A 27,448-nucleotide genomic window follows, 5' to 3' on the forward strand; every position below is an offset into this window, starting at 1 on the left:
TGGGCAGCACCGGGACTTGAACCCAGGTCTCTGGCATGGCAGACAAGAACTCTGCCTGCTGAGCCACCGTGGACCACCCACTCTGTACTCATTTTTAAACAGCTTTATTCACACATCATACCATTCAGATTAATTGCATAGACATGTATTCACCACCATACTCTATCTGAAGATATTTCCTTTTCTTCCTCACAGAATCCATACCCCTTTCCCAATCCCCCCCTCCTTGAGATTCGGTTTTGGCATAATGCCTTTGTTACATTCAGTAGAAGCATATTACAATGTTACTGATGTCACTAGACCCTAGCTTACATTGATTTTACTTTTTCCCTCACACCATCTATTTTCAGCACCCTGCAATACCGACATTTACTTGTTCTCCCTCGTGCAACAGCATTTTTTAATTTATGTATTTAATCACCATCATTGTACACTCTAGGCTTCCCTAAATTATACCATGTCAACCAATAGCCTACATGCTGTGACATGAACAGACCTCAAAAATATGCTCAGTGAAAGAAGCCAGACACAAGAGACCCCCATTGTATGATTTATTCCCCTGAATTGTCCACAAAAAACAAATCTAGAGAAACAGAAAATACTGGTTGCCTGGGGCAGAGAGTAGGAATTGGGCATGAGATATCTTATTAAGGGATATAAAAGTATTTTAAAACTTATTTGTAATGGTCACACAACTGATAAATTTGCTAAAAATCACGGGATTGTATACTTGTTGTTGGTTGATTCTATGCTACATAAAATATATCTCAATAAAATAGCAAGAAAAAAAACAAAAGAATCTCTAGGCAAGTGCAGCCCAGAAATCTTTATTTTTACATGATACCTGGGCACTTCTCATGTACTCTAAAGTTTGAGAGCCACTAATAACTTGTAAATGCTCAAAATGGCAAAGGATTTTATAATGGCCCTATGTTGGGGAGACCAAGAGAACAGATCAGATTTCTGTAGATTTCATTAGAGTTTGTACAGACTAAATTAATTTTCTAGAATATCATTAAGGCTTGCCGTGAATTAACTACAGGTAATTTGTTTTTCTGTGCTCAGTTTGGATTGAGGTAGACATATTACAGTGTTTTCAACGTGTATTTTGCAGTCAGAAGAGGCAGTATTCAATTAAATATAGAGCACTTGGTGTGTGAAAAAATCATCAGTGTATTTTCACAGAAAATTTCCTTTTTTTTTTCAATACTGCCACCTGAGGAACTGAATGCTTTTTCTTTGGTGTCTTTGAATTTGATTATTGCCAATTAGAGGTGGCAATTTATTCCCTACTGCCTCTTGTCTTTCTAAAGAAAGGAAAAATAGCAGTTTATTGATCTTCATGAAGCTTTTAATTTTCTAATTCTTTAACAGTACTCTGTATTAAACAGCTGATTAAATGAAATATCAAGGTAGGCGAGTCCAACTACAGTCCCCTGTGTGTATGACTCAAACAGGCGGTTTTGATTTGGTTAAGTTGAATTTTAAATTTGGGTCCTGGTGAGGTCAGGTCTGACCTCAGGAAACTGAACCCATAGGCAGGAGAAAAGATAGATTATTGGAGGTACAAGGATCGCTCAGTGGTAGAATTCTTGCCTGCCATGTGGGAGACCCGGGTTCAATTCCCAGCATGTCCAGAAAAACAAACAAAGACAGAAAGAAAAAACAAACAAACAAAAATTCAACAATTGGTGCTGCAATAACGGAATACTCACATGGAAAAAGAATGAAATGTGACCCCTGTCATACAACATACAAAAAAAGAAAAAGAAAGGTTATTACCACAGGTTCACAGGTTCCAGAGAGAGGGTGGGTCTTGAGGGGTGGAAAGAAACTGCAGTAGGCTCAAGTGGCTCAACCAGCGGGTGGGAAGCACCCAAGCAGAGGAAGATTAACCCTTGGGCATGGGCCTTTACTGTGGCCCAAGGGTGGGAGTTAGATTTCCTGCAGGGTCGAGGATTGGGTTCGTTTATAGCAAAATACATGACGAGGGAAAGGGATTGGGGGTCTGAGGGTGGTGGGATTGAGTAGATCCTCATTTGGGACCCCCTGCACGTTCTGGGTGAGAGGTGTGGGTGGCAGCCGTGGATGTGGGTTTGAGCGCTGGGGAGTTGAGGCCCCAGGGGCAGAAGGGGCAGAAAGCTGTTTATTCACTAGGCCAAAGGTCCACATTAAGGCCGGTGGTTTGGCCAAGGTAAGATGGCTGCTGAGGCAGCACCTGAAACATTTTGATAGTTTCGACCCAAGCTTCAACTTGTAAGTCCAAGTACAGAATAAAATTCCCTAGGATTTCCAAATAATTTTTAATTAGAACAAATTGCGCACCGTACTAAACTGCCGGTAAATATCATTGTGTGTCTATTGGTGAATGTTTTTTATTTTCTTGTGGGGTAGGGGCATGGAGAATGAAGGCAAAAAGAGAGGGAGAGAGAAAGAGAGAGAGAGAGAGGGCTGTCATCTCACAAGGGCTAGGATTTGCATTTGCAGATTGGTGCAAGAGAGCCTCTTTTTCACTGTAGAATTGCAGGGCTGGAAAAGACACCACAGAGCAGCTGACTTTGACTAGCCTGGCCTTGAGTTGGTGGGCAGTACTCTGGTGAAAAGCAAAGGACATTTGTAAAATGTCTCCATGTTTCGGATGCTTTACTGACATTATCTCAGTGAATCTTCCCAGCAATCTTTGAGGCATCTGCAGATATGGAGCCAACACTTCAGAGAGTTTAGACATTGATTAGACAGCTAGTAAAGAGGCAAATTGAGTAATTGAACTCAATTTGTTTTTTTTTTACTCTAAAGTGTGTGCTCTTTCCACTCTGCATCCCATTTCTTTCTGTTTGTATGGTTTTTCCCCATGTAAAATTGTCCAATTTCATACCTCATCTCATCTGATACTGACATAACTACAGAGAAAGATAGGACATATCATCATCCCCACTTTACAGATGGGAAAAGCGACACATAATAGATTTAAAAGAAAAAAATAAGCCTCAAGTTGAAATCATTTGCCCAACATCACATGCGTAGTAAGCACACTGGTTCTCAAACTGGGAAACCTGGACCAGTGGCATCAGCATCACCAGGGAAATTGTTAGAAATCCAAAGCCTCAGGCTCCACCCCCTACCTACTAAATCAGAAACTCTGGGGTTGGGGACCAGCAATCTGGTTTTTTGACAAGCCCTCCAGGTGATTCTAATTCACACCAAAGTCTGAAACCCACTGGGCGATTAAGTAGCAAAACTGCCACTTGTGAATCCTCGTTCAATATTATCCATATTTACTTCCTTGAATCAAATCCATTAAGAAAGTATCTGTTTTTGCACACCCACATCCTTGTCCTTGTGTGTTGACAATACCTCTTTAAAAAGCACAACTGAATGATTTTTTTCATGTATCTGGCTCATTGTGGATCTCCGATCGAGGTCATTTGTTTCAAATATTTAAATCAATCTCCCACCCCCACCTCATCAGTGACAAAGCATACCCCTGAGTGATTGGAAGAGCAGGTGATCATGTGCCGTTTGGAGTAGTGATGGAAAATGGTAGGAGTTGTAAATGGCATAATGGTCCATCCTGACACCAGACCTTCTCTTCTTCTAACCCAGAGAACATGCGGCTACAGACATGTTTTTGTTTTGGCCCCAAACTGTTGGCCTGACCAGAGTGTTTGTACTTTATTCCCCCTATTTGGATTGGTTGTCAGAATTTCAAAAGCAGATTTCTGGTTTGATTCTGATTAAGGTTTCCAACTTCTGGTAGGAAAAATATTTGAGTATCTGGAAATCTGGACTGGGGGGATGTAAGGCAACAATGGGTTGCCACTAAATAGCAGCTTCTCTTTTTAGCTGAAATAATGTACTTTTCCGGTTTGCCGTAGTCCCCACCACTCCCTGTTGTATCATCTCTGATACTAAGGCTGAATGGTTCTTACCTTTTATCTTAGCACTTACATGTTGCTTATTTTATTGTAAAGAGAAAAGTGAATATATTCTTGGGCCTATGCTTCTGCCAAGTGCTGGATCAAAATTTAGACTATTTTTAAGGAAATAGGTAAGAACCTATTTTGTTTTAGAAATGGAAAATGACCCTGTATATTTGACACAGGAAAGAGTACTCCATCTCACATCATCTACCTGGCCCCATGAGTATCTGAGTTAATAAGTGTTATCTTTCCAGCTGGGAGGATACTGGACTGTCCAGCATGACAGGTAGAAACTGATAGGAGCCATCAGATACTGTTGACTTCCCTTATAACTTTTTCTCCCCTAGATGTTTTCTTCCAGGCGATGCTGCACATGGGCTTTGACAATAACGTATACTGTGTGTGTTTCTGTTTCCAGGTGGTGATCATGGAAGTCCAAGGCCTCAAATCCTTGGCTCCAAATCGCATCGTATATTGCACAATGGAGGTGGAAGGCGGCGAGAAGCTACAGACTGACCAAGCCGAGGCTTCCAAACCAACGTAAGTTACATTTCTCTATGGTTCACCTTGCAGAGGGTTGTTCTCCTTGGGTCTAGTTTACCCAACTCCAAGACCTGGTTTCCTCAGAAAGTCCTAGAAAACATATACCTGTCTATTTTTCAAGCAAGATGACCTGACTACATCTTATTGGGCAGCTGCAACAGGAATTCCAGTTCCTTCAAAGCAGAGAACAGGGAAAATTAAAGAAATAGTCTCCTTTCTGGAGGCTTTATGTATTCCTCTCAGAGAGTTTAGCCACATCTTCCATCCTGAAATATAATATGCAGAAGAGTTGATGTAAATTTGTTTGATCATGGTTTATAAATAATATTTGGTGTATAGGGTAAGCAGTGGTTTTCAAAATATGCCACAGTTATATCAGCAAAGAATTATGCTACCTTGGACACAATGTATTAGTTCATTAGCAACGCATAATTATCAAATGCCCAGTGTGTGTGTACAAGGTGCTGTTGCACAGTGGAAAGGAAAATTAACACTAGCAGAGCCCTGCTAAGCTTACAGTAGGGACCTCAGACAATTCAATAATCATGAAAACATTTAATTACAAATAGTTATAAACACTGAAAAGGAAGCGGTGCTTGGAGAGCAGTTTGCTGGGGACCTGGAAGCAGTTTGTAGCATCAGGGTCAGAGCAAGCCTTCTTAGGACATACCTGACATTTGAGCTGCTATTATAAAAAGTTGAATTAGGGGCATAGGGATAGAGAGAGCATTCCAGGCAGTCTGAACAGCTTGTGAAAAGGCCCTGGGGTAGGCAAAGGCAAGAAGGAATTGAAAGGAGGCCAGTGGGGCTAGAGTACAGAGAGCAAGGGGTGCCCCAAGCTGCGGGGGGCAGGGGGAGGGGGGGAGGAGGGGGAGGGAGCAAGACTATGCAGGGCCTTTTAGGAAGGCATGGAAAGACACGATCAGATAACGTACTTTGAAAACATCCTTCTGGCCGCAGTGGAGGACCAGGCCAATGCAGCAAATCAGTTAGGAGTTTATTAGGATGATCCACAGGTGAATTTATTTGGATTTAATGGACTGTCACGTTCAAAGATTCTTGAAAGATCACTCACTCACTTCTCTCCCCACCTACTGCCTTTCCTCTGCCATCTCAGTTAAGCCAGCCTAGACTAATGGGCATCATTATGTTGTTGTTATAAGAGAGTCCGAAAATGGGTAAGCGCTAACTGCAGCACACTGCCCCTTCACTCCCCCAGCCTTATGATCTGTTTGGCAAAGCACGAATGACTGACCAGGATGTTCAATCTAAATAGTTCAAAGAAACTGAACGTTTCCAGGACCAGAGAAAACCCTGAGGGCATTGTTTTCCCTTCAAGTGGTTCTTTGCATGAATAGGCAAAGGCCTCAGATGCTCAGAAGCCGGATAAAATTAATGAGAACGTGCCCGTGTGGGAGAAAATGGAAACCAATGTACTTGTCACACACCATCTTTCCTTTCTTTCTTTAAACACTTTTTTTTTCCAAAGTGATAATGAATGCTTCTTTACTGCCTTTACTGAAATCCCAATTTCCTCTTAACAATGACCCTGGCATTGATCATTATCAATGTTGTTATGTTATGTTGCTCTATTTGCACGTGCTTTTTAAAGATGTGTGATCCGTGGGGGATGAAGAACCTATTTGGTGTTTTTGCCAACTTTGTTTTAAGATGTTGGTCCCAAAATAGTGTCACAAACATAGGGGAAGGAAGGAGAAAGCGCTGATTATTCTAATAGACTATTGTTTCATATGAGCTCTTATAATCAAAACACAATTCATACCATTTTATTGGAATTCAACGTTTCAGCTGCCAGGGTGAATGTTGAGTTGATTTTCATGTACTCATGAATGCTTGAAATAGAGTTTCAGATTAAAAATAAATGTGAAATGCTTGGGTCTATTTACTTGAAATGTTCATATTTCGTATACACGTTTACTCATTTTATCCTTGTACTAATTATCTCACACTGAAACATTTTGCCTTTCTAGCCAGAAGCATATTTTGTTGATTCCTCTGCAGTCAGTGGGAAGGTATTATGAAAAACCCATCGCAGGTTGGTTTGTTTTAAGTACAGTAACAAGGTAGCTTTTAATGAGTAGAGTGTCAAGTCACTACAGGCAGTGGCTACCTGGAGAGCTGTGTTAAGAAGGACTCTGAGACCAAGTCTGTATTCAGAGAAGAATAGTGCTGTGACCCGCTAGTGATATATAGCCGTGAGAGGAAATGGGAGGAGTTTCCTGGATTAGCCATTCCTGTAGTATCCCAAAGAGACACACCCTGGACTTGAAATGAACCAATGCACGTGTTTCTTCCTGTTTCTGCCTTTATCCATTCTTCATAAATCCTCCTTATAACAGCTACTCATCTTCCTTCTAAACCTACAATTCTTTTTCCAATATTCCATTTTCCATTTTTCTTTGCCATAATTCAGTTCTGGTAGTTTTCCTCTGTTTCTTCACGAACTTCTTTGTGAAGATCCATTTTCTTCCTGCCTCCCTAGTTTGGGAATCCTCTCCATCATTTTTTTGAAGTTTTTCTTCTCCTTTTCCTCCCCCCTTCCACTTAGAATTTCTCCATAATTCATCTCCAGCTGTCATCTCTGCTACTTGATTTTGATTGTCCCTGAAACTGTTCTTTTGGGGGTTACTTTCATCTATCTTCATAATTCCACTTCATCATCTGACAAGTTTAGCCTTTTTCCTGTTCTGTTTATCTTCTGACTATTGTCTTTGGCTATTCAGATAGCCAGCTGATGTCCACACTTTATATTTTCTAAAGCCAAAGTTCTATCCAAGCCTGTTCTCTTCATTACTCATGAATTCCATCACTGCTGCTACAGTGTTCCACTCTGGAAACTGGCCTGCTAACATCTTGTCCTACAGTGTTTCTGCAAGGAATTTGGCATTTCTTTTTCCCAAGCATGATCACAAATCCCAGACGACATTATATAACCCAGTTTGTCCAATGGCATGCTGTCTGGGATATCAACATGCAGAATGTTCCAAGAAAAACAAGGAGTGGGTGGGAAGAAGTAGTAACCTGGTTCTGTAAGTTTGGGAGAAGCAAACTTACAGGATAAACCACATTTATTCAGTGTCCATTAGCATTTTTATAGTAAGTAAACCTATTTAACTTTGTTTATCCCTGAACTTCCCAAACTAAAACCTATCAATTGTAACTGCTGACCTGTGTTGATCAGAGCCAATAATGGAGGTTCTGAGTTCTCCCAGCTCCTTTTTTAAGGTCATCTTTTCACTTACAGCCAGGGCCCTGCCCAGCAAGGTCATTTTATCACATGTAATGCAAGGATTCCATGTCCACGTGTTAAATATACTTTCTGGTTGTAAAAAGTTGCTGCTGTGTGAGACAGGTTGGTGCAGGCAGAATCTTTTATACAGTCAGCTAAATTGGACCACCACTCCTTCATCATTTTATTAAGATGTTTGCTGTATGTGAGTTATTTCCAAGCAGGCTGTATGTTCCCTCAATTCTCTTGTCCTCTCCTGGGTTTTTAACTTGGAGAATCTGGAGAATATGCAATCAAACGTTTTCAAGGGAGATATTTATATTAAAAGACAACCTGCATTTGTAAGGCATTATTCACTGTTCATGGTGGAAAGCCAGAGGAGGGTGGAAAGGCAGAAGGAATTGAAATCCAGTTACTAGATGAGAAATCTCAGGAAGGAATGGGCATGCAGGTGGGAGATCCTTTGTGGAGTCAATAACCCAGTTGTGCTTTTTTTTTTTTTACCTCCTCTGAAATGCCGCAGACAGTTTTCTTGACATGAGCAAGCATTTCTCAAAGGGCAGCTCTCTTTCCTCTGCTGGTACCAGACAGTACGTTAGGTATGACAACCGCGTGGTATTGAGAATCAATAAGGCACGTGGTTAAAAAAAGGTATTCCTTTTTCATTTATTTTTCAGTTTATCTGATCAGGTCAAGGAGAAGGTGTCTGTTTAATGCGAAAAGGTCTTTAATTCCTCCACACAGCCTCAGCAGGAGCCCTCTGCAGGCTCTGAGAACAAAAGCCTTGTTTAGATTTCATTGTGGTCGCCTTCCATTACCGCTGGTGCTGCTGCTTTGTCTTTTGCAGCATTGACAGAAGATTTCCTTTTAAGATAAATATGCTAACATTTAAAATGTGAATTGATTTAGATAAAAATATTAAGTAAATAATAGCATAGATGGTACCTGGTATGACCAAAACATAGTCATGGAAGATCTTGTGTGGGTATGTGGAAATGGCAAAAGTTGGGAAGATGGTGTGCAAATTTGGAAAAACTGTTGTAAGGACACCTGACAAATCCCCAAGGAGAAGATACACTCCAAAATCACTGTCCATCTCGGTGGATCTGGAGAGGCCCCTTCAGTCTAAGTCACCCTCCAGAGAAAACATGCCCTAAGAATGAAATACCAGAGCATTTAAATAATTTTGCTAAGTAAAAAGGCAGAGTTAGCAGTCCAATATTGTGCTACCGTTTGAATTTATACTGTTCTGAATTGAAACCAAGGATGACACTTGGCATTTGATCACTTCTCAAGTTTGTTACTCCCTGACAAGCCCTGGGCTTCATGACATATGGATTTCATTATAGCTGTGATTTAGAAAACACAGTTAAACGGGTTCTTGCCATTTTCTGAGGGAAGAAGAAAACAAAATGCACTAAATGGGAGATCTTGCCATAGCCCTAGCATTTTTAAATGGTTCCTTTTCTGATGAGACCATATTTGGGGGTGCGGGGGATAAGAGTGAGAAGCAAGATGATTTCTGTAACATCTTTCTTCTACGAAATATGTTATTTTCCCTAATGGCACAACTGAGAATGGGTCAGACTTAGCATGCCCAAATTATTCATAGAAATCGAATTCTATTAAATTGCCCCCACATCAAATCCTATACAAAGTCAGGAAAGGAAGTGGTGCCCTCCAACTCCTTACTCATAGATCATCCTCTTAATAGTGCTACCTTTCTCAATTTAACCAAAAATGCTCTCATGCACTGGACCTTGGAGTGGTTTATATAGAAACAGAATCTCTCTCTTGAAGGGCTCCTCTGAAGCTTAGACCTAAGTGAATGATATGAAATGACAGTCACTTGCATTCCCTGGACAAAGGTACGTGGAGTGCTTTCCTCCTGGCTGATGTCACCCTGGTCTGGGGCTGCCACCATGAACAGCTTCGATCAGACTCTGGCCTTATGGGATGTACATTCTAAAACAGGATTTCGGCAATAAACAAATAAACACTGCAATAAGAGATTATGATGCATGCGCTGAAGGAAAAGAACATGATCAGCCTTCAGTGGTACACAGTAGTGAGGTGGGAGCTACCCTAGTGGCCCCTTGGTGATGTCTGAGTTGATACCTGAAGGATGAAAAGGAACCAGCCATAGGAGAAGACAAGGGAAAGAATCTCCCAGGCAGAAGGAACACCAACTGCAAAGACTTTAAGGTGGAAAGGGCTTGCTGTGTTCCTGGCACAGAAAAGAGAGCTGTGTGATTAGAGGTTCCTGAGGGAGGGGGGAAATGTGTTACAGGAAGACTCTGAAGAGTTAGGCAGATCAGACAACACAGGGCCTTGGAAGCCATGCAAAGTACCTTGAACTTCATTCCAAGATCGCAGAGAATCCATCGGAGGATTTTAAGCCACAGATGGCACAACTGGATTTACCTCCTGAAGCCTGAGGCGTCTTTAAGGATGAGAGTAAAATTGGCCACAGGTATATTGGTCAGCAAATATTTACTGAGCACATACTACTCACCAGGCACTAGTGTTAGAGTAGTGAGTAAAACAGATGCAGCTCTTGAAGTTCTAGAACCATGGAAAAAAACTGACTGAAAAAACCAAGTGCCTGGGCATAGAGTGATAAGTTCTCCAGGAGCCACTGTAGCTTTTGAGAAGTTCAAAAGCCGCCACATGGAATGGGATGGGAGGCGTCCTGAGAAATAGCTCTGCCCTCTTCTACCTTTCTCGACATTTTATGCTCAAGTACCAAGTCCAGGAGTTGTGGACTTTGTAATACTGAATGGGAACTTGGGTACCATTTCTCTTGTTTTTCCTTCCTCAAGACAAGCTCAGCTGCTTAACATCTTTTGGAGTCAAATTCAATTGAGTCCTAAGTGGCATAGGCCAGCATTGACTGAGAAATTCAATTTTGCTCGTCTCCCGCACGATGTGTTGGATTGGTAGGAAACAAAATTATAATCACAATTTGGGATGCTCAGAGACTGTCCTGCCTTCGCCCCAAAGTTTACTTCAGGCCAGTTTGTATTTGCTGGAACGTTGGAAAGGAAACACAGACGGGTTGTACAGATGATGGAAAGGAATGGGGTGTTCGAGAACACACTTTGGAGAAGGGGCTTAGAGTTCTGCTCCAGACCCCATCAAGAACTTGCTGACTAACTTTGTATAGTCACCTTTCCAGCCTCACCAAATCCTGATAAGTGGTATCCAAGACCCCTTCTCCCTCAACAATTCTTTAATTCTTTTGTCTGACTGGTCCAGAGAAGAGCCAAAGTAATAAAGTGTAAGGCAGAATTCTCAGGAACTACAACTTCTAACTGGGTGAAGTGTCCTGAGCTGGTATGAGTTCCTGAATTGGACAGTTGAGCATGGCTTCCTTGATGCTTCATCCAAATATGAAAAGTTCATGAGAGTTCTAATTTCATGAGTAGTCCAACCTTGGATAGCTATGAACAGGATGTACTTTTAAAAATGGCTCTTTGAGAACGAAGTAACTGGTAAGTCTGTTTTCCTTTCTGGTTCTGCTCTTCTAAAGCTTTGCCTGAGAAGATTACCTGTTTACCTACTTGTATCTAATGCTGGAGAAATCAGAACTGAACTTATTATCCAACACTGTTTAGTAGAAATTCAATTCAGTACCTTTCTCCACAGGTGTAGAAAGCCACTGTACTGGTTATTTAGTGAGCATGGAGAATATTGTAAAGGATGTCACAGAATTACTCACGTAATGATGGGTAATCCTCGCTAATCCAAATACAGCAGAGGCTTGCCCTAGATGAGTCAATGCATAGCAGCAGTACAGCATCATGGACCAAAGCACAGAACCGGGAGCCAGGACTCTGGATCTGTATCTCACTGTGCAATCTTGGGCAGATTGCTTCAGTCTTCGTGCCTCATTTCCACATTCTTGTGAAGATAAGCGAATGAACATCTGGGAAATACTTAAAGCAGAATACCTGTCACAAAATAATCACCATATCATTGTTGTCTATTATTATAGCTTCATTCTTGCTTGCAGAGACGGATGATGGGGGGGGGAAATGTGGTCTGAATTTAAAATAGTAATCACTAATCCAGCACTATCTATGGGGTTATGCTAAGTATGCTGTGCTAAGTATTTCATAGTCTTCATCTTATTTAATGGCCCACAGAAACCTTGAGATAGGTACTATTGTTGTATCCATTTCACTGATGTAAATACAGAGATTCAGAGAGGTTAAGTAACTTGATCAAATTCGCCCAGAGAAATAGCTGAACCAGGAGCTAAACCCAAAGCCTTTTAACCCATTCTCTTACAATACCTTTCTAAAAGAGACCAGGCCATTAAAAGAAGATATTTTACTGAACATTGAATACTCAGCAAAGCTCTCTAACAGGACTCATTTCCTTGCCATAAATTCAGTTGTTTTGTGGATTAAATCACTGTCCCTATTTAAATGGTGATGAATGTGCTGAATCTAGCACAGGTGTTCCAGCTCTAGGCAGGCACCCAGCAGGAGTTATTAAACCCATATGCATCAGAGCTGGGAGATTCCACATGTGAGTCCACAAAGATGAGCCAGACATGACCCCTGCCTTGAATGCTTCCAAAATCCCAGGAGAACCATTCATGATAATGATCATCATCATCATGGAAATCATTATCAATAACAGCTACAGCTACCATTTGACCAAATCGACTAGATGTCAGGCACTGGGCTAGGATGTACCATAGGATTGAGTCAGACAGACCAGAGTTTCATCCCTGCTCCACCACCCATCAGCTGGGCAACCTGAGGCAAGTGGATTCACCTCAATGAGCCTCAGTTTCCCCAACTTTGAAACAGGGACAATAACACAACCTGCTCCATGGAGCTGTTGTCAAAAAAAAAACTAATATGACCCATGTTAAGGTTGCAGTTCAGTGCCTGGCCTATTACGAGTGCTCAAGAAACATTAATAGACAAAACCTCAGTATTATGTTGCTGAATCTATATAGTTTTGTTAAGAAATAGGTAACCACCATCCCCACCTTATACATAAGGAAATTTTGCCTTTTAGAGAAATGAGGCAGCCTGCCCCTGAATCCGACCACTCCTCAAAACCAGGCTATATGACTCCAGACTCCATGGAAAGCAGATAATGATCTGTCAAGGGAAAATGGCGACGTTTTGCTTTAGGGATCCAGAGGATACCTTTGGAATGGGCTGCATCCACCTGATAGGACAAAAGCTGGTTCCCAAAGGCGAGAGGAATGGGATTGGGCAGCATCCTCCCTGATTCCTCACCCAGAGCCAGGACACACCGAATTATTCAGCCACCTATAGCTTCGGTCTCCACAGGCCCTTTCTTCCAGCTTCTCTCAATCAGGGCCTCTGTTCAGGAGGGGCTAGAGTGCTGCTGAGATAATGCTTCCTATGTGTTCTCAGTTTTCTTATTCATTTCATAGCACACTCCCCTCTCCCTGGTGCTATGACATAGAGCTGACCTTACTGTAGGGCTACAGATGCAGGTGGCGCCTCTGGGGAAGACAGATGCTCTTCTTAGCATGATGCCAATTAGGGAGGTTGGAAGCTTCTGGAGCTTTGGTGTTTAAACTGTGGAGTCCTTCAAAGTTACCTGCATTCCTTGGTAAGCACTAAAAGCTCTCACTCTACTCTGCAGCTCTGGTTCAGAAGGCTTAACAGGGGGTGGAGGAGGGGGACAGCTATTTTGGGCAGCTTCTAATGTCTGGAATCTGATTTGGATAGATTTTAGTAATTATATGGAAAATAGAGGTTCTACACAGTCATAAGAGCACAAGCTTTGGGATGAGGCAACCCCTAGTTTGGACCCCATTGTGTCAATGACGTAACTTCGAGCAGATTGCTAAATATTTCTGGACCTCAGTTTCTTTATCTATAAAATGAGATAAATGATATTTCCATCATAGGCATGTTGACAAGGATTCAAATGAAGTGATACATGCGAAGAACTTGGCACAATATAAGAACTGTTATTATTTTGATAATTATTGTTGTTAGTAGCAGACGAAAAGAAAAGTAAGTACAAAGGGCATCAAAATCAAGGGGTGTGCTCCACCCAAGTTTAAGACACTTTATCTCTCAATGAGATGCCCATTCTTAATTTTCCTTTAAAGTGTTCACTTATGTATAAATTCCTCATTTGTACTTGGAAAATTTTTTTCAAGCTAGATTACTTATAACGCTTTACATTTAACAGATTCTCAATAAATCTTGATTAATTCAGTCCATCCTTAATGGCAATTTGTGAAAGGCTGTAGAAGATACTAAACAGGGGTCCATGCAGTGGGCTTGAAAAGCTCTTAGAAGAATTGATGAGCATAATGATGATTATGGTGGAGGTTTCCCCATTGAAATGAGTGCTCAATAGCCGAAAGAACAGAAAATGTCTGCAAAATAAAGTGAATCCATTTTGTGAGCACTTCTTGGCACTAATCCCTTTTGAATGCATGAACAAAACATACACACTCACACTGAAACACCCCCCCCCCCAAGAAATTGCTAGATATGTCAGGAATTAAATCTATGTGAACTTGGGGATATCTTGACATTTGGCAAATAGACGATCAAGCAATCTAATTAAGGCAAGGTATTATTTTGGATTTTTCTCTTTTGTAATCTTAGAGAAACGAGAAAAAAGAGCGTTGTTTGCCATTACTGTATGACATGGGTGCGTGTCGTGTTGGACAATAGAGCTGCAATATCGGTACTTGAGGACTATTAGGAAAAAGGAACTAGAGGCAGGAAGCTCTGGGTGTCAAGTCCCAGGTCTGCCATGCTGGGTGTTGCTGCCTTGTCTTGCTTTCTGCTGACTCAAACGTGCAACCTATTCCTATACCTAGGGCAGAACTATGCAATTTCTGCTGAGCCAAATGTAGCAGGACTTGGGGCCTGGCAAATGCTTCTCGCATTTTCTCACTTTCCTGCTTTAGAGAGACACCAGATAAAACATCTCAAATCCAACCTGCTTTCTAGAAATAGAAGCTGAGCTCAATCTGCCCCTTTGGTGTTGATCTGTGTGTAGATCCTGCAGGTACTTGTTAATCAGGGACAGAATCAAATCACAGAGGGAGGAGCAAAAGACGCTCTTTGCCAGAGTTCTTTGTTCATTCCTTCAGCCTTTCCTTCATTTATCTCATTCATCTAAGTGGCTACTGTGCACTCATCACTATGCAAGAGGCTAGGGATCCAGCAGTGAATAAAACGAACAAAAGTCCTGCCATGATTCGTACCTACACTCTAGTAAGACAGGCAAAAAAAAATACCCAGAACTATTTTAAATCATGGTGGCTATAAATGCATCAGAGTTTGGCTCTGGCCTTGCTGTTTGGTTAAAACTTATTATGTAGTTTTGTCCTCAGCCTTCCCTATGGAAAGCCTAATAGTCAAATGCTATTTTCAAGTCATTTCTGGCATGCCTGAACTTGTGCGTGCTCAGTGATCATGTAATGACATTGGCAACCACCATAGCCAGCCAGAGTGAGGATATTTGAATATAAAATGTACATCATTCTGATTTATTGCTAAAATCAGAATATTCATTTTCAAATGTAGATGAGCATTCCAGATGCATATTGGAGTCAGTCTGCATATGTGTATTATATGTTGAAATCTGTCAGTCAGTAGAACTATAAAAATAAGTATATACTTATATTTATTATGGAAATGCTAACATGTAATAATTGATCATTATAAAAAATGGCTTATTTTATATGCAAAAACAATTAAAATTTTCAAGTAGTTAAATGAAGAAGTAGGTGAATAGAATGTGTGACTTCTATTTGACTTCTTTAGGAAGAATATTATATTCCTTTTGCACTTAGAAATTTTTATTAGCTTAAATAATAATATAAGGTAGATAAAAAAGTGCTATCAAAATTCTACTCTTTGTATATCTATTGTTGATGTGCTAGCATTCATCACATTAAACAAAATAAGGCTTTCTTTAATCTGTGTCTATCAGGAAGGAGAGCTTAAAAACTCCTGCACCATTGTCACCATTACTGCACACTGGCAGAGCTGTCCCCAAAAGATTTCACTCCTCCACCACATCAGGTGAAAATAAATATCTGTTTGGTGTCCCTCCTAAAAATGCAGTCTAGAGGCACCAAAAAGAATTTTTTAGCTAATAGTGCAAAAAAAATGTTATTCCTGCACCATAATAAGTTTAAGTTTTAACTCCCAAAATTCTAATAAAGTCATAATAATACAAAATTGTTTAGCATTTCATTTTAATTCTTGTATTCCCAGAAGTCTATTCTGTGAAATTGATTGTGACTTTGGCCAAATAGGTATTTTAACCCTCAGCCCATTGAGCAGTCAGCCAAAATGTGAGTTCAGGGCACGACCAAACTGCTCGCTGCAATGCGGGGTGAGTGAGTGGAGAGTACAGAATTGGGGTGGGGGTGGTGGATGTTTTAATTAGGTTGGTCACAAGTGTCCCTGAGAAGGTGACATGTGAACTTAAACCTAAACCGGAAGGAGCCCATTGCAAGGAACATGCTGGGCACAGAGGATCGTGAGTTCAGAGATAGTGTGGTAAGGAGCCTTGAACGCTTGAGCTGCAGAAAAAAGACTGCAGTGGTTGGAGCAGATGAGAGAGGGGATGGGGGGAGGAAAATAATTCTGCGAGGCTGGCCAAAGCAAGAAACTTGGATTTTGAGGCCAAAAGTAACCTGAGAGGTTTACATTTTTTAAAAGATGGCCCTGTCTTTTACAAAATGTTACACGCTGACATTCAGGTGACACTGACCAAACCAAACCGTCATATGGAGAATGATGACGGGGCGTGGGCAGGAATGGCGGCAGCGACACCTGCTGGGAGGCTTGGCAGTCTTTGCCACGGAGGTGATGGGGCTGGGGGTGCAGGAGGAAGGGAATGAAAGAGATGGGTTCAACCTGCGAGGGGATGCAGAGTCAAGACTCTCCTGCTCATTTCCATTTTCTCCTCTTTCTCAAGGCTAGTGCTATGCCTTCTGGGGGTTGCATTCTGGCCTGGACAACATCAGGCTCTTTCCTCTTAAGTTTGCAGTTGCTCATTGCCATCAAACCTTGCTTTATGTCTGCCACTCGCCCGTCTGTAAGCTGAGTTCATGTGTCTTGGTGAATGACCTTGGGTGAGTTGAAGCTGGCCCGGCACCTCTACAGCCTCGTGGGGGATAGATGTGCGGCTGGGAACTAGGGCAATCAGTTCTGTAGCTGGGTCTTTTATTCCCCTAAAGGATCATTCTTCAGCTGTACAAAATTTGTTCTTTCTCCACTTTAGCAAAGATGTGTCTTTTACAGAATGTTACATGCTGACTTTAGGGTGACATTGACACCAAACCAAAAAAGAAAATTAACACATTCGCTTCCCCCTCAAGATTTCATTTCCTGCCTGGTGTATGGGATGGTCTGCTCTGTGCTTGCAGTAATGATTGCTGCTGGGAGGGAAGTAGTAACGTTAGAGGATTTCAGGGAACAGCCTACAGTGAGTCCAGTCCCACCCAGCGGGTGAGCCTTTCTCCGTACATAATGGTAGTGTTGGATATTTGAAGTTTGTCATGAGGATAACATTTCCTTGCATTTATATAAATCAGGCTTAACTCAAACTTTACTATGAAAGTATAGACCCAGGACTCTCTTGACAGGTGCAACTGCTTAAAAATCTGGGGGGAAAATGTCTATTTTGTACATCCACTTCAAATAATATTTTACCAGTAATTATTCTGTACAAAGTGCTGGGCTCAGTCTCACTAATGGCTTAAACAAAATGGGATGCTTTTCTGATCATAAAATGGATATGGCTGATGCAAGAAAATGAAGGAAAATATTTTATTGAACAAAAAATCGAATATTACTCATGGTCCCAATACTCTATAATAATCACTATAAATATTTTGGTGTTGTCTTCCAATTTGCTTTTCTGTACCTAAGGGTGTGTGTACACACACACACACACACACACACAGATACATGCCCGTGAAAAGATAACCTTGTATGGAAATCTTTATACTCATTTATGATTGTTTCTTCTGGATAAATTCCTAGAAGCGGTGTTGTTACATCACACTGGTTATTTCCTCCACGTTGGTGAGTATTTAACCCATCTCAGCTTGCCCAGGACTTCCTCATTTTAGCCCTGAAAGTCCTGTGTCTTGGGACAAATTGAAATAGATGGTTACTCTGTTTAGGAGACACTTGTATTTTCAACCTTCACCATTCTGTATACTGGGGGGAAATGTATGGTTGAAAGTCACTTACTGAATTTGTCTCTTCAGCTACCACTCCAGGAGGGTCTCTGTTTCTGACAGCTTCAGATGATCAGTGCAACTTTTAACGTGCATTTGGAATTAAGATGTGGTTCAGCTGTTTGTATGCAAACAACAAGCAAGTTATTGTGTTCAAATGAAGGTCACTCCCCAGCCTCACTGAGCAAGCTCAATTTGTTCCATTTGTCTAGATACATAAAGAGCTTCATGATTAGAATTATTATATAAACACAGAGTGATACTTCATGTAACTAAGCAAGCAGATTACATTCTGGTGTTTGTACATTGAGGCGAGAGCAATTCAATGTCTTAGCTATATTTGTGCAGGCTCCTGGGTGGTTAACGCTGCAAGAGAAAACAAAGTCACGGATTAAAATAGAGAAATAATGCACAAGAAAGAAACTTAATTCAATGTAGGAATTTTCCAGGTCTTTCCTAATAACTAGTAGCAATATAAGTCCTTTTTAAATAGAATTATTACAAATAATGCCACAAGTTTTTTGTTTGTTTGTTTGTTTGTTTTGTTAGCCTACCAGGGATCAAGACACCACATCCATATCACTCAAGTGAAGTGAGAATGGGTCTCACAGGCAAGTGTTAGGAGCAAGGTTAAAACAATTGACTAAACTGAGATTACCTACCAACTTCATTATCGAACAGCAAAATTTTTCTAGGGTTTAGGAAAAAGAATATATAGAAAGAGAAGGGAAAAATTATAGAGTTTATATATATAATTTAATAGGAAAAGATTCTCTTTTTCTTTTGTTCCCCTTTTTAAACTGTAAACTTAGAAAGAGGTTTACCCATATTTGAAATGAAAAATATTCAGGCACTTGAGAAATATGAGACACCTGTATAACCTTGAGGATGCTATGAATAAAGATGCAGTTATTAGGGCTTAATCCTCACAGCAAGACTGCCAGAGTGACCAAAACCACAAGCGTCTTGGAATTTACATCAAAAACCTTGTTAAAAAGAGGGTTGGGGGCAGGCCACGATGGCTCAGTGGCAGAGTTCTCGCCTACCATGCTGGAGACCCGGGTTCGATTCCTGGTGCCTGCCCATGCAAAAAAAATAAATAAAGAGGGGAGGGTAAATCACAGAAAACTCAAAACCAGCCATATAATGCCTTTTTTTTCATATAATGTTTATTTGCACTAATTTCGAAGGCCCAAAATGCTGATCAAAAGTGCATACTTTCTCTGCATGAGGCTAAACTTAATCAAGGGACAAGTGATTACATTTTCTTCATTGGACCACTTGTTTTAAAAAGAAAATGGGGAAGTAAAGATCCAAAAGTATTGTTGATTCATGCAAAAAACAAAAAAACAAAAAACATGGTTTGTTTAGTTCAACTCTCTGGCTGTCTCAGGTCTGTAGATCCACTTTTTGCGCTAGACCAACCTGTTTCTTTCTTCATTCAATAACTAATTAACTGTATACATAAAAGTATGTGCTAAGCACCGGTCTAGGCACAAGTGATACTACAGTGAATAAGGCAGACATAGCAACCTAGGGAAACTACCTTTTAGTGGGAGAAAGCATACAATAAATATGTAAACAAATAAGATCATTTAAAATAGCAGTTAGCGCCATAAAGAAAATTAAACAGTGTGACGTGATGGGGAATGACTGCGTTTTTGGGGGGGTGGGGGGCGGAACTCCCTTTGGATTGACTGGTCGGGAACTACCTCCCTGAGGACGTGCTGTGTGAGTTCCAGCTTAAGTGTCACCTGAAGATGTAGCAGAAGAGCGTTAGAAGAGAGGAGAGAGCAAGTTTAATGTCCCCAAGGTGAGAAGCGTTTGCCATATCCAAGGCACAGAAAAGAGAACGCTGTTATCTGGAGGAACAGGCAGCGACTAGAGGTAGGACAGATCATATAGGCCTTCGTGGATGGGGGCTTTGGTTTTCATTCTAATTGCAACAGGAAGCCGTGAGACAGTGGTGAGCAAAGAGCTATGCTTGTGGGGAATGGATTGCAGGAAGACAAGAGTGGAATCCGAATACTTTATAATATTCCAGTTCCAATTTGAATGATGGCCTGGCAGGGGTTTTAGTACTGTGCTTCATAAATTACAGATACAGGCAGACTCGTCAGCAGTGGAAAGGAAAGAAGTTCTGATGCTTGTTACAACCCGGACGGCCTTCAAAAACATGCGCTGTGAAAAAGTCAGACACACGCAAAAAAGCTATATATTGCATGATTCCATTTATATGAAAATGTCCAGAAAAGGAAAACTAGGGAGACAGAAAGGAGATTAGCAGGTGCCTGGGACTGGGGTGGGAGTATGATTGACATTAATGGGGCATAAAGGATTTTCTGAGTGATGATTATATTACTAAAATTGGAATGTGGCGATGATTGCTCACGGCTATAAATTTACTAAAAATCATTGAATTGTACCTTGAAATGGGTGAATCTTATGGCATATAAAATATACCTCAATAAAGTTTTTATTTAAAAATCATCAGGAGAAAAAAATACATATCTGTTGCATAAGTTCTTTTTTAAAGAGAGTAGAAGCAGGGAGACTAGTAGACGGTCTGTTGCAGGCCTCAAGCAAAAGGGGATAGTGGTTTATACGAGCAGGACAAAGAAGAAAAATAGAGGTGTTTTAGACTGAGAGCCAAGGCTCATGGCTGAATTAAACATGTGTGTGGAAGAAAGTAGGTGTCGTGAGGTGTGCCAGTTTGAAGCTGTTATATACCCCAGAATAGCCATGTCTTTTTTCCTGGTCCATCTTAGGTAGCCAGCCATGTTTCTTATAATGCTGAATCAGTATTGTGAGGTGGAAACTTTCATTGGACTGTTTCCGTGGAGATGTGAACACCCAGTTGTGGGTGGGACCTTTCTAGTAGATGGAGATGTGACTCCACCCATTCAAGGTGGGTCTTGATTAGTTTACTGGAGTCTTTTAAAAGAGAAACATTTTGGAGAGAGCTCAGAGCTGACAGAGACACAGACATTTGGAGATGCTTGGAGTGCCAACTGAGAAAGTAGATACCTAGACACAGACGTTTGGACGTATACCTTCCCGTGAGATGCTAAGTAAGCCAGAACCCAGAGTTGTGTTCCAGAGGAGGGAAGGCCCACAGATGCTTAGAGAGGCAACCACCAGCATCAGAAGCTGGAAGCAACAGTACCGGGAACAAGGACCAGCAGACACCAGCCACCTGCCTTCCCAGGTGACAAACACTGGTCTTTCTTGAGTCAAAGTATCTTTCTCTGGATGCCTTAATTTGGACATTTTTAAGGCCTTAGAATTTAGACTTGTAACTTAATAAATTCCCTTTATAGAAGCCTGGTATACTGCATTCCGGCAGCATTTAGCAATGCTAAACACAGAAGAGAGCAGAATCAAGGAAAGCATACAAGAATGGGGCTTGTGCAACCAGGACAGTTGTGATGCCATCTCCTGAGTTGAAGAACAACAGATTATTAATTTATCACCATACTTGGTCAGTTACCACCAGAGTGGAGCATGTTCCTAGCAATTTGTTACGAAATTTTACAAAACAAAAATTATGATTAAATATAGACGACTTAGAGTTCCTGATTTAACATCTCTTTAATTCTCTTGTTTTTTAATATGCTTTCTTGAGTCAGGAAGAAAATGATTGCATAACGGCTAATATGCACTGGGAATTGCAGCTAATCTGCATCCTGCCATATCTGTGTCATGGCCCCAAGCGAGTGAGTGCAACTGAGACAGCATTTGATGTTGTAGCAATGTGAGCTAGTAGAATGCTTTACAACTGCGCACATTTCAGGGAGTGTTTTCTTCCAGTCTGCATATGCCCATGGGAGCAAGTCACACACAGAACGCCTTCCTTAGTCATGTCTTCCGAATTTGTGAATCCGAACAGAGAAGGAAGAATACTCTACTTCACTTACCATGGCAAAGAGCTAGATATTTAGACATTATTGTCATGACAAATGTTATCTGCAGAAATGTCCTAAGGGCAAGCAATGTATCAACTGATTTATGAACACGTTATTTACCCTGGGGTTTCTCAGAATTTTCTGCAGTCTGAGACTGAGTATTCTTGAGATCGCAGATCATGGCTTTTTGAGGAGAAGGGGAGTCCTATTTCTTACCATTGGGTTTTGGAACATTGATAATGATATGATCCACTAGGGAAGGGAGCTGGGCAGAAATAATACAGGCTTGAGTGATAAAAACAAAATGACAAAACCCTCACAGGTTAGATCTGTAGATTGCTTAAACAATTTAAGATGGTGAGCATGAGTAGCACACACACATATATATATATATATATATATATATATATATATATATATTAAATATATATATTAAATTCCATATTATCATAGAAATGAAAAGTAACAAATAATGATTGCTTAAAATATTATCCTGAGAGCATTACTCTGTTTAGTCATTTCCATAGTCATGGTATCAGTATATTTGATGTGTTTGAAATCCCTAAGTCTGAAATTTTTCAGTTTAGTAAACAGGCCATAAAGTAGGTCTTATTTGCTTTCTAACAAATAAGGCAGAATAGCTTGCCCGTAGGGATTTAAATCATAATTTACAATTAGGTCTATTTTTATAGATGGGTTTATAAGTGCAATTTATAAAGCTGGATAAAACTAAGGCAGTAGAAAATTAAAAAGAGAGATTTGTTTTTCCCCCCCTTAAAATTGAGCTCAGTTGTAATTTAAAACTAACTGCTTTAATTATATAGAATAATTGGATTAAGCAGAGGTTTAAATAGTCAGAATCAGGACATGACAGTTAATGTGTGCTGTTCTCTTCTGCAGAAAGCAGGAGGTCACACACACACACAATGAAAGAAATCAAAATGTAATGTGGAGATGATTCAGAGGAATTCAGAATTTAACATTATATAAAACTAAATCCTCCTATGTCCATATTAATTGATGAGGTTTCATCAAAAAATCTACTTCAGACTTGGCTTTGGAAAGAATTAGAACATGTGTCTAGTTGTAAATCTTCTTACCTTTTTCAAATCTATGTATCTTTAACATTCACAGCAATTAAATATGCAGTGCATGGGCTCGCTCCGAGTCTCTAAAATGTCACTCATTCCTGACCATCCTCGGATTATTTCTGCCAAGCGCCCATGCTATTTGCTTTATACTTTTTTCTTTGAATCTTTTTCCATTTCTTAACTTAGACTTCAAAGGGAATCTCATTATGCCTGACTGTAAATAGAGAATAGCCATAAAAAATAATTTCATTGAAAATGAAGGAACATAGTAAATTATAACTTGGCTGTGTGCCCTGCAGAAAGCTCCAAATGTCGGCAAAACTGCCCTTTCTTTAAAACAAAGGGGAACTAGCGAATTTAAGACATTCTTCCACTAGATTGTGAATTTCTTCCTGAGGTAATCAGAAGAGGGAGAGAGTGACTGGCTCACAAGGTCATTTGATGTCCCATTTTTGTGCCACCTAAAATCATCCTCCAGGCACAAGATCGCATATGGAAAATCACTGTATTCCATCTCTCTCGGGCAAATTGCTTGACTCTCCTCTGGAATTTCACTAGTTTACACTCATCCTCTTGGGTGGTGGTTCGAGGGAATCCATGTTTCTTTCTGTTTTCCATGCCAGCTTGCAAATTGAAGGGAATGAGAAAGACTTAGTGATTATTTTGTTCAATGTGTATGGTCAAGACAAAAAAAAAAAAAAAAACATTTTCCTCCATAGCTGGCTCTATCTTCTAAATTATCTGAGTAAATATCAAATGGAGGTATTAATTACTGATGGGAAGACCAAAGAAAGTTTCATGGAAAGAAAACATTTCAAATAGGACTTTAAGTTGCCCTCAATGGTATTTTTTCTACATGTAATCTTTTTTGTGTGTGAGCCATAGGTTTACCGAAAAATCATGCAGACAATACAGAGTTCCCATTTATCCCCTCACAGTTTCCCCCATTATTAACATTTTGCGTTATTAGTACCTTTGTTAGAACTGATGAAACAACATTATTATAATTATACTATTAATGATAGGCCATACTTTACAGCAGGGTTTATTCTGTGTTGTATAGTTCTATGGCTATTTTTCTTTTATTTTTATTCTGGTAACATAGATACCGCTTAAATTTCCCATTTTATCCACTCTCAGTGGATGTTACTCATTTTACAATATTGTATTTTGATAGACTTAACATTTTATTCCAGCCTTGAAAAGGAGATGACAATTTTTGAAGAAGTTCCCAGGCCACAAATAAATAAAATAATTTATTTCTTCATTTCTTTTCAGTAACGTTCAGTTGAGCATCTGTAATGTGTAAAGCACTATTAGATGCCAAAGATGTAAAAATGAAAAACCAAGACCCTGCTCTCAGGATGCAGCTATGCTCACTGGGAAATAAGTCATGTATATTAATAGTGAAACTGAAATAGAAAGGATTCCCTTTTTTCGAGGAGCTACAGATTCTTTTTTGTTGTGAAAACCCAAGAATGCTACATGGAGGCAATGGTCTTTGGATTGGCCCATGTGTCTGTCTGGCTTGGAAACACAAGTGCAGCGGTGGGTGGGAAGGGCATTCCAGCAGAAGGAAACAGCACCAACCAAAGCCTACAAAGCCCCAGAAAGGGTGGACTGTGCGGGGAACACAGGTTCTAAATATTCTAAAAGGAAGAAGAGAAGAGGAATAAATCTATAAATGTAGGCAGAGTCAAGGCAATAAAGGGCCTTGAAAGTAAACAAAAGGAATGAAACAGCTGCATTTGGAAGGAGCAGCATGACAAGTGGAGAAAGAAAGCTCATGAGCATCAGGGGAATAATCCTGCACTGGCCCTTACTGGTTTCTGAGCCTCCTCAATCCGAGTTTTAAATTCCAGAAAGGGGAACTCCAAGTGGCTCAGCATGGGCGGGTGCTTGCCCGGTTGGTCTGCTGTGCCCAGGAGGCAAAGTCTCCACAGCCCTCTCCTGGGAGCCCAAACCAGAGCCTGGAGGTGGGGCCAAGGCACTAATCACTAGTGTAGCCCCCACCCCCACCCCCTCCAGGCAACTCGGCAAGGTAGATAGTATCGTCCCATTTGCTAGATCTCAAACTCTGAGACTCAGGACCATTAGGTCATTTGCCCTGTGAAATAGAAAGAAATGTGAAAGTACAAAAGGAAAAATAAATAAATAAATAAGAAAATCTCTGAAAATTTCCAGAGTCTCCGTAATGAGCAAAGCAAGAAGCAAGTTCCCCCTGAAAAGAAATGGGCAACTTAACTTCTCAGCAAGAGGGGTTTTGTGCTTGTTTGTTTTGCTTTGCTTTAAGAGACTATTTAAAAGACAGAGAAGTTTTGGAATTAATTCCTTTTAAAAAACATATTACGAGCCCTGGTTTAAATGGTTCTTTGCACAGCTGTGTACTTTGAACAGTACAGGTTATTTGCATATTTGGATTCTTTTTCCTGGCGGCAGATGGAAGGTCTGATGCAATTCCCGAACAGCTGGAGCTGGGAAGGGGGCGCAGAGTCAGGGGGTGGGATGGAGAGAGAAGAACAGGGAGGACACAGATTCACAGAACAAGCGTTGTATCTTATGTGGTCAGAGACGTGCTGCCCCATCAGTCCTTTTACTGACTTGCATAACTATCTCACATTTCCATGTCATTGGGTGGGGCTGAAAGATTTATTCCGGGATTTCTCAATCTCAGCACTAATGACATTTTGGACCAGTTACTTCTTTCTTGCAGGGGGTGTCCTGTGCACTGTAGGATGTTTAGCAGCATCCTGGGCTTCTAAAGATTTCTAAACTGTTGTAAGAAGTTATAAAAGGAAGATGCAAAGAGAAGGAGGTCCATAAATATAGGTTGATTCCAGTAGCACCCCTTCCCATGATGTGACAACCAAAAAATGTCAACAGACATTGCCAAATGTCCCTGGAGACAGCAATGTAAAATCATCCCTGTTGACAACTATTGATTTAACCAAAATTCTTTTTATCTGTGATATTAAACCATTGTAATGTATTTTCATTGACTGAAACAGTGGTTTAAGAAAATAATGGCAAAGCTACAGAGTGTTCGTTGTTTTTCTGGGCATCACCAATGAAAGACTGTATTAAGATTGTCTCTACTAAGAATAGAAAATGGAGTACAGAGACCTTGTCCAATTTTTCTGTGTTCCATTTGTGATTCCAGCTGAAGACAGATAATGCATACTTAAATTATGATCATTCAGGGAGGATTTAACAAAGTGTCTTATTGCAAATATATAAAGAAGGGGTAGGGAAAACACAAGATACAGGGCAGCACCCCCTGGGGGTAGGAACACTATGGTTGCAACTAGATCCAGTTCAAGGGTCTGGCAAGGGGCTCTTCTGATAGTCCTGGGGAAAGGACTGCAGAGGTGGCAGCCAGCTTGAAACAGCTCTACAGAGAGGCACTCTGGAGAAAAACTATACAGACTTCACCATCCTTTTTCCCCACCAATCTCCTGTTTGGCTCCCCAAAGGCCAAATCACCAAGGAGCTAGAGCACTTGTTAATTAAGTTACTACAGATCAGCACTCCCAAGACTGAGAAGCAGAGTGAATAGACTTGGAGGGGAAAACAAATGGAAGCCATCCACTGCAGGCCTCTTAAACAGAGTGTACTTTTTAAATTAAATTTGCAACTAAGTATTATGAGTATGAGAACACATAAGGAATTTATATTATAATACATGAATACTGCCTCTAACCGGAACTTGCATGGCATTATAGTGTAACTTGAACATCCTGTCCCCTCAAACATACACACACCTGTAAGAATAAAATTAAATTTAGTTTAAAAAAAAAAAAAAAGATCATCTTGTTCAGAAAGAAGATCACCCCAGATTTGAACACTCCACTTATTGTTGGCAAATAGTAGCCAAGCTACAGCTAGCAACCAACGAGGCTAGGGATTTATCGTAAATCAGTTTAGGATTTTATTCTTGGGTCGTATCAAAATCCATTCTGGTTTAGTCTGCTTCCTGATGGTGTCCAGGGGTGGAAGCTGATTAGAATGATTCAGGCAGAGGAAATGGAGGGATCGTGTTTCAGTACTAATTAAATAGTAGGGAGTTATCAGCCACCAATAAAGAATAATCCAGCGGTGCTTTCAATTTCAAAAACCCAAGTCCCTACTTCAGTGTCGCCCGGACCTAAGTTTCAAATTCTGCAACGAGTGAGACCCGGAATGGCTCTGCTTCACCCCTTTGTCTACCTCTGCATCTGGGCAAGGGTCAGAGACAAATGGCATTGGCAAAACCACGGGAGGCCCCCCCCAACCAAATACGGGGACCTGCTCCAGAAAAGGGAGATGGAATTTCTTAAGATGATAATTGTCTTAAGCATGCCACTGTCATGCTTTTATGTAAAGCAGAATCAAGGTACATTTTGAAAAAGTTGTAATTGAAATTAACATTTGAAGATTGACCGTGGCTACTGTCCTTGTTATTAATCAATTAACTTTATTTGGTTGAATTTAAAAGGCAGTTAAGAATGCAAACGCTTTAGTGTGTGTTTTGA

The 27,448-nt window shown here is 40.6% G+C and overlaps 1 protein-coding gene across 2 annotated transcripts in view; it reads left to right on the forward strand.

Moving 5' to 3' along the window:
- The window catches only part of CADPS (calcium dependent secretion activator), a 494,336-nt gene that overhangs the window by 248,334 nt on the left and 218,554 nt on the right, over positions 1-27,448 (forward strand). For both annotated transcript variants that reach the window (XM_077128802.1, XM_077128801.1), the window contains exon 6: positions 4,339-4,460. In XM_077128802.1, coding sequence (XP_076984917.1) covers positions 4,339-4,460 — 122 coding nt within the window. The remainder of the gene's footprint in view (positions 1-4,338; positions 4,461-27,448) is intronic.

Source organism: Tamandua tetradactyla, chromosome 15 (assembly GCF_023851605.1).
Source record: "Tamandua tetradactyla isolate mTamTet1 chromosome 15, mTamTet1.pri, whole genome shotgun sequence".
Classification (NCBI taxonomy): Eukaryota; Metazoa; Chordata; class Mammalia; order Pilosa; family Myrmecophagidae; genus Tamandua; species Tamandua tetradactyla.